At 32.8% G+C, this 7,419-nt stretch overlaps 1 protein-coding gene across 1 annotated transcript; it reads left to right on the forward strand.

The window, feature by feature from the left end:
- Positions 1–427: 427 nt before the first annotated feature.
- On the forward strand, positions 428–2,277 carry LOC127848178 (uncharacterized). The gene is made up of 2 exons (XM_052380484.1): positions 428–528; positions 1,888–2,277. The coding sequence occupies exons 1-2, from the start codon at positions 445–447 to the stop codon at positions 2,176–2,178; spliced, it is 375 nt and encodes a 124-aa protein (XP_052236444.1). The 5' UTR covers positions 428–444; the 3' UTR covers positions 2,179–2,277.
- Positions 2,278–7,419: the final 5,142 nt, after the last annotated feature.

The raw sequence follows: 7,419 nt of genomic DNA on the forward strand, positions 1-7,419 counted from the left end.
TGAGGTATTTGCGTAAGTGTTCGATGTCATTAAATACAAGATACCATCTTTAAGAGCTATAATATGCTTTGAACCGTTTTTCACAATCCTTTATAATCTTTATGAGCGAGCGAACAGCATCATGAATAATCGTCTATTGGTTGATTGTTAAACCAAATCAACACTTCCTAAATGAAATTGTATTAACTGCTTACATTTCATTGGTAGCTTGATATGTTAACAACCATGTTAATGGTCTATCTAACTTAGTCACTGTAAAACAATGGCTTACCATTGGTTCAACCATCCAGATATTGACAATGATTTTTAAATATTTTTTTGAAGTGATTCATCTTTTAATCATAGAATCCAGGATACGAGAGTCGCGTCATCAAATCAAAGTGGATATATATTAGACACACGTCTTCATTTTGTACGCAGTCTTCGCTGATAATCAACATCAAAATGAAGGTTCTTGCTGTGTTTTTCGTTTCTTGCGTAGCCATCGCTGTGGGATCTGATCTTGTGATTTACGACTCGACATCTCAGGTAGATTTGATTCATCGTTTTGTTTAGTTTGCAGTTATATGTTTTTGTCTAATCCAATGGTAGTTCAGCCAAATCGCAGCAATTTCTTTGAATGGATGTAGAGATTATGGTACGACCATTACTTTTTGAAATTGTTTTACCGGACTCAAATTAGTTGGGCTTCTTTTGTGTTAAAGCAAATTGCATAGGTGATTATATAAGGCTATACATAAAGAAATAAGTTTAAATATTGGCGAATAACGTTACGACGCGACTTTGCATTCGGCTTAGTTGCACTGAGAGATAGTGTTCTTTGATCATCCTACGTTTTAAGCATATTCATCCGCTGAAACTCGAATCGTATATCAATATTATCTAATTTTAAATATTGCATTAATACAACACATATTGCAAGTGTGAAGATGTTCCAATTCAGTTCATACTGTTTTAGTTTATCTATCGTCTTAAGTTGTGTGCGGTTCAAATTTATGCGTGAACACAGGTTCATACTCAAAATTATAACAGTCGCTATATTTTTTCACCTGTCCGTTCACCACTTGTTATCCATTGTTTTAAACTAGAAAATTGTGTTCTTCCTAATCGTTTTCTACCGTTTAAAAGTCTTGAGTTGTTGTTTAACAATCGACATTACATAAAGTTTTGCGGAATATTTATGGTCATATTATACTGATAGTTTTCACTATTGAGATATTTACTATTTAAATTTCTGATTGTACTGCTTTATGTATCTGTTTTGGTATCCTTGTATTAACAATAAATACGATAGCTTGTACTAACAATTACATAATCATTTAAGTTTAAAGTATTAAATGACCTCTTTTACTAAACCTACAATTTACCAAAACTAAAATAAGAGAGTCTATGTATTTTTTGGGCATCTACTAGGAAATACTTATTGATATAGAGGATAAACCAAATAAAACCGTTAAAAGCCACTTAAAGTTCTTATATTCATGTTTACAAAGGAAAGATGAATATTTACATGCATGATATTTATTAACAAGACAACGATTAAGCTCGCTGCAAAACGCACAACCAAAGACTCTTTTTTCTCCAACAATACTTATGACAAAAACATGAAAAAATGCGCGGTAAAATATACTGTCCGAAAATTAAGAGACATTAATTATGGAAGAAAACACGTATGTCCGAACATTAAGAGTCACGAACAATTATTATTTTTTCTTAAAAAGAGGGTGTCCGAAAACTTAGAGTAATTACGGTATATAATATAACACTGGTAAACGTTTTTTGCTATTAAAAACGCTTGAAAAAAAACTCTATTGATTTAAAATATAGATGCTGATGTAAGTTCGTTAGATAATGTTTATTAACAAATAAGCATACCTTATTATGCAGCCTAAATGCACGCTGGTTGGACCACGTACAAGGAGAAACGATTGTCGCTGGCATGCAGGTCTAGACATGGCGGACCAAATCATTGAGGGAGGTCGCATCATTGCGTACAAGATCCAGTGGTTTAATGGAAACTGGTCTGGATGGTTCGTTCCTGGCTTGAACGACCTTGACATTAAGTTCAACATCTACGCCTCCCCATGCACCCCTCCAGTCAAGGCAAAATCGTTGAGAAGATGGTGGTCCTATTTCTACGACCACAATCACCAGTTCATCATTTGTACGCCGAATTAATCTGAAGTGCACGCAACAAAATGACAACTTAAATTTGCTTTTATACTTGGACTTTTAAATAATCCTGTATTCCATCATCAGCCTGTGTATTCCAATATTTAGTGTTAAACTTATTTATTTCAATCAACAAATGTATTAAGATTATATATGATATAATTGTTGTTGTCAAAGTTACTGATATGTACGGCAATATAAAGGATTTTACGGTAATAAAAAATCTAACCATCATACTAAATCTGGCGAACTTTTTATTTTGCGAAATGCTTAAATTCAACTAATGTACAATACATAGTGTACATTCAATAATGATATAGTATGACAGCACACTTGATTAATCATTGCATAATAAGCATTTAAACACAAATAATGATGAGAGTGCAGAGGATTGACCACAGGCATACCAGCAACATAAGCCTCGTTTTGGGAAAATGGAAGATCCATCTGTAATTCAAAATTTGTCCAAACTTTCGTGTGTCATGTTAGTAAATTAGGTAGGAGTTATTTTACACATTCCAAAACCTCACATAATGCAACCTCAGGCGCGGAAGGGCCTCATAAACTTCAAAACACACACACAAATGCATAGTTGTTTTTAACATTTACGCGGGTGTGTTATTACCTGATTTACTATTGAGTAGTTAACTTTACGTCCTCAACACAAATTCTTTGCAAAAAAAAAACAGTTTCTCCTTGAGTGTTATGTGTACATGGCTCTGTGTTAATCTGCAACGATACATTTATAATAAATTTTACCATTTTCTAAGCACCAATCGTTCAAAAACCAACAACAATTGCATATATTTTTTTTATTCTGAATTATACACAGTGTGATAATTTATTCGTAAATATACTAAGAGAGGCACAACATCAGCGTCCCCAAAAAGGCGATCGCTTTCCACATCATTCTTTGTCATGAGCATTAACTGTGTTTGAAAGAAATCGATCTTTAAGAAATAAAATAGTATTTATGATGCAACTCAATTTTTAATTTATTAATCAGGTTATACGGTTGATTGCGAAATCCTTTCATTTCATGAACCATAGGATTCGCTTGAGCAAACAGCCTGATATTTTAAACAGCTTTATAACATATGGATTAGAGCAAGCATGTAGTAAAATATTTATATAAAACTAACGATGCGACCAGTTAAAGATTGCTATTTAATTAGGAAATAGCTTCTATATATATTCATGTTTCATCGATTCGATAAAAATTCTTAAGAAAGATAAGTGTTCTGTCTTAGCGACACGTGATAACCAGTGCACCAACTGATCTATCCTCTTTTTTAATTTCTGTCTAAATTGCTGGAAAAGAAAAACTGCCCGATGGACGTTGCATTTATGTGTAATATGATTAAAGAAGAATGATAACTTCAGAGTTGTCGTTATTTTGTTATTGCAGTTCAATTAATTTAACATATCATGACCAAATTTTCAACTCAGTCGACTTATCAGGAGATACATAAAATGACGTTTAAGAAGATTTACAATAAAAGATGTTGAAGGTTGAGTGTTCACAAGCTTTATACAGTTTACGTTATTGAAAACCAAACTAAACAACTGCAAGCTCCGTGGTGAAAACGTTATCAACCAAGCGAAACCGATTTATTAAATCCCGATCCGGCCGAATTTTGTGTTAATCGGGCAAAAGTGTGTCTCTTAAAATTATTACGAGATTTTTCTCCAACTTTACTGCTTGACCATTTTTGGGCCCACGTGACCCAGATCAAAACTCGGTCAGGATATAGTTGGAATGAATGTTTTTCTAAATACGTTTCACCAAGACATTTAGAAACGTTTTGCCCCGAAACTATGACTTCCATCGCAGCGAATCGATTTCAAAGTAGGATAAAGTATGTCTTAATTCTTCAACTTTCTCAGGATACCCCATAAGATTAGACAAATTTGTGTGAAATGCACTGACCATATTTGGCGAAGAATCGGTGAAAACCATGTTTTTATCTAGTATACATCTCTATATTTTGCCGACAACGGAACGGAGCCATGCAGTCATTATCAATAAACCGGTGCATTTTGCACCCAAAAATTATTAAAAATCGTGTGCGAAGGTTTTTTTTAAAGGTGTTTACGTAAAATGATTAAGAATGTTCTTAATGAACGCATGGTTGTTTTAAAAATCACAACCCGTTGTTTTAATTTCTTTCAGTGTCTAAATGTATACCGTTAGATATGTTTGCCGTTAATATGTGTTCGTTATCTAGTCAATTGTTTCACTATTGCGCTTTATACCAAGTTATCGTTTTGCAAATCGCGAAAACAATTATATAACATTGTTTAAATTAGCAGCACAACTAAGTTTAATCAATACACATAAGTATACTTTTTTATGATTCAATACTACTAAATCCGACAATTCAATAACAGGAACTAAGCTGGTGGTTTTTAAAGATTAAATGTATATATGGGGATACAATACGTGGAGAACACCGGAAGCATACCTTGAGTTGCATGAAGTCTTTTTAACGTAATAGTTGGATGTAAAATATGTTGCATTAAAATGTTTCTTTTCACAATGACGGACCTTTTTAACTACTACAAATAACCAAAACATTTTGGAATAAACATTAAAGACCGGAGAAAACACTTATGGCACGTACGACCAAAGCCATAATTCTTAAAAATTGTATGTTAGGCGTATATAACACATGAATAAGACATGCAACCTATTTTTGAATTTATCGTGAGCGTGTCTGACAAATATTTGAAGCTCTTTTAACTAAATTGCATGCATCGCCTATGTAATCCAAGATCACGTTTTCTATTTACATCTTTGAGAACGATTCGAAACCGTAGACCATGTGAAAGCTCCAAAAGCTGATATGGTCAAGTTCAGAAGATGTTCAAAAACGTCGGTGAAATGTAAAGGTGGACATTAACTTGTAAAACTGTATACAGGATTATATACCTTATAAGTAATCCAACATTTGAATTTCGACTTTGAAATGTGACCGTTACCTTGGACATAGGGTATGCTTTATTGTCCGACACCATGTCTGAATATGCTTTTTAAAGTTAATTAAAATACGTAAATGTGACGTTTCACCTTAAATTGAACCCTTGACCTTGAACTTAGTGATATGATTATTGCACACGACATTCTATCGCATCATGGTTATCAACTGTGCCAAGTTATTATAATATTTATCCATGTTGGAAAGAGTGTGATGAAATATTCTCTAAATAAAACGTGCAAACTTAAAATGTAAACACGACATTAAAGGGCCACCAGTCTGGTGTTACAAACTTAAAATTACACATAAGGAACAAGTAGATCAAAGGACAAAATGTTATCCATTTGATATCACATGCATTTTTTATGCTGGTGGCTAGTTTTCATCAGTAGTTGGAGTTGTTGAAGTAGAAGAGGTGGTAGTAGTAGTAGTAGTAGTAGTAGTAGTAGTAGTAGTAGTAGTAGTAGCAGTAGTAGTAGTAGTAGTAGTAGTAGTAGTAGTAGTAGTAGTAGTAGTAAGTAGTAGTAGTAGTAGTAGTAGTAGTAGTAGTAGTAGTAGTAGTAGTAGTGTAGTAGAGTAGTAGTAGTAGTAGTAGTAGTAGTAGTAGTAGTAGTAGTAGTAGTAGTAGTAGTAGTAGTAGTAGTAGTAGTAGTAGTAGTAGTAGTAGTAGTAGAAGTAGTAGTAGTAGTAGTAGTAGTAGTAGTAGTAGTAGTAGTAAGTAGTAGTTAGTAGTAGTAGTTAGTAGTAGTAGTAGTAGTAGAGTAGTAGTAGTAGTAGTAGTAGTAGTAGTAGTAGTAGTAGAAGTAGTAGTAGTAGTAGTAGTAGTAGTAGTAGTTTAATGTTGTTTTTGTATTTTTGTTGTGTTTTTGTTTATGTATGTTGTTATTTTATGTACTCTTGTCTTGTAGTTGAACCTAATGTTATTGTTTTACCTATTTGATGTTGTTTATACACTTAATAATTCTGTAGTTGTTTACTTATTTTTTTCGTATTATTATTCCACTTCTTCTTTTTGTCGTACTTTTTGTAATCACGTTTTGTCGTTGCTGTGCGTGCTGATTTAGTTGACATTGAAGGTCATATATTTCATATACAGTAGTCCCTTATTGGGTTCTTTTAATGGAGAATGCGTTTAACCAGTAATCAGTCGCATATTTAGTGAGTTTGTGAAATATGTACATAACGCTCAAGTTATTAAATACATGAAACAAGCACTTTGTATAAACAACCTTTCGTATATTAATTCTTTTGTGGTATTCGTGTATTGAATTCATGTCATTAAATATTAGATACCGGGTTTTACTAATTTGATTTGTTTCAAAACCTTTTAATCAATTGTTAATATTCTTTATTAGCGAGTGAACACCCCGACGAATGCGAACCCATTGGTTGATTTTTGCATCTGATATTGATATGGTTACTAACTTACTAGTATGGTGTAACAAGATTTGTATGCTTTATTGACCTTCTTGCCTGACGAAATATTTGCTTATTATTGTTTTACCTATCAAAATAGAGATATTGATATGTTAATTGTATTATGTGCGAAATAATTCATAGTCTGTTAAAAAAAAAAAGTTTAGCGAGTCACGTCATGAAATCAAAGTGATTTATATTAGACAGCCGTCGTCATTGGGGCGATGTTTTTGCTGAAGATCAACAAGAAAATTGAATAACTGACCGTGTTTGTAGTTGCTTTCTTATCCTTCGCTGACGGATCCGATCTGGTGTTTTAATTTCAACCAAGGGTATTCAGTCAAATTGAGGCGATGACTTTGAATAGACGTAGCGATTATTTTATGACCATTATCTTCGGAAGTTGTTTTACCGGACTAGAACTTTATAAACTTCTTTTTGTAATAGCAAGTTGCATATGGAATTTTGTAATACCATACATTAAGCTATCAGTATAAATATTGGCAAATAACGTTACGCGCATTCGCCTTAGTTGCACTGAGCGGTTGCGTTTTATTGCTCATCCTACTTTTTGAGTATAAACTGCTGCTGAAATCCGAGTTGTATTTATGGATCAATATTATTTAAACTAAAATATTTACACTAATGCAAAACATATTTTAGATGTTAAGATGTTCCAGTTCAATTCATATTATGTTAGTTTATCTATCTTCTGAAGTTTTGTGCGGTTCAAATTTTTGCATGAACAGAGGTTTATACGTAATATGAAAATAATCGGTACAATTTGCAATCTCTCCGTTTTATCATCTGTTTTCAATTGTTTTAAACTACACAATTAATTTCAAACTAAGTT

The sequence above is a fragment of the Dreissena polymorpha genome, chromosome 10 (genome assembly GCF_020536995.1).
Source record: "Dreissena polymorpha isolate Duluth1 chromosome 10, UMN_Dpol_1.0, whole genome shotgun sequence".
In the NCBI taxonomy this organism is placed as follows: domain Eukaryota; kingdom Metazoa; phylum Mollusca; class Bivalvia; order Myida; family Dreissenidae; genus Dreissena; species Dreissena polymorpha.

Bases quoted from the DNA above. Each gene is read 5' to 3' on its own strand.
- LOC127848178 (XM_052380484.1), top strand. From the start codon at position 445: ATGAAGGTTCTTGCTGTGTTTTTCGTTTCTTGCGTAGCCATCGCTGTG. The intron at 529-1,887 runs GTAGATTTGATT...CTTATTATGCAG, and splicing joins TTTACGACTCGACATCTCAG to CCTAAATGCACGCTGGTTGG.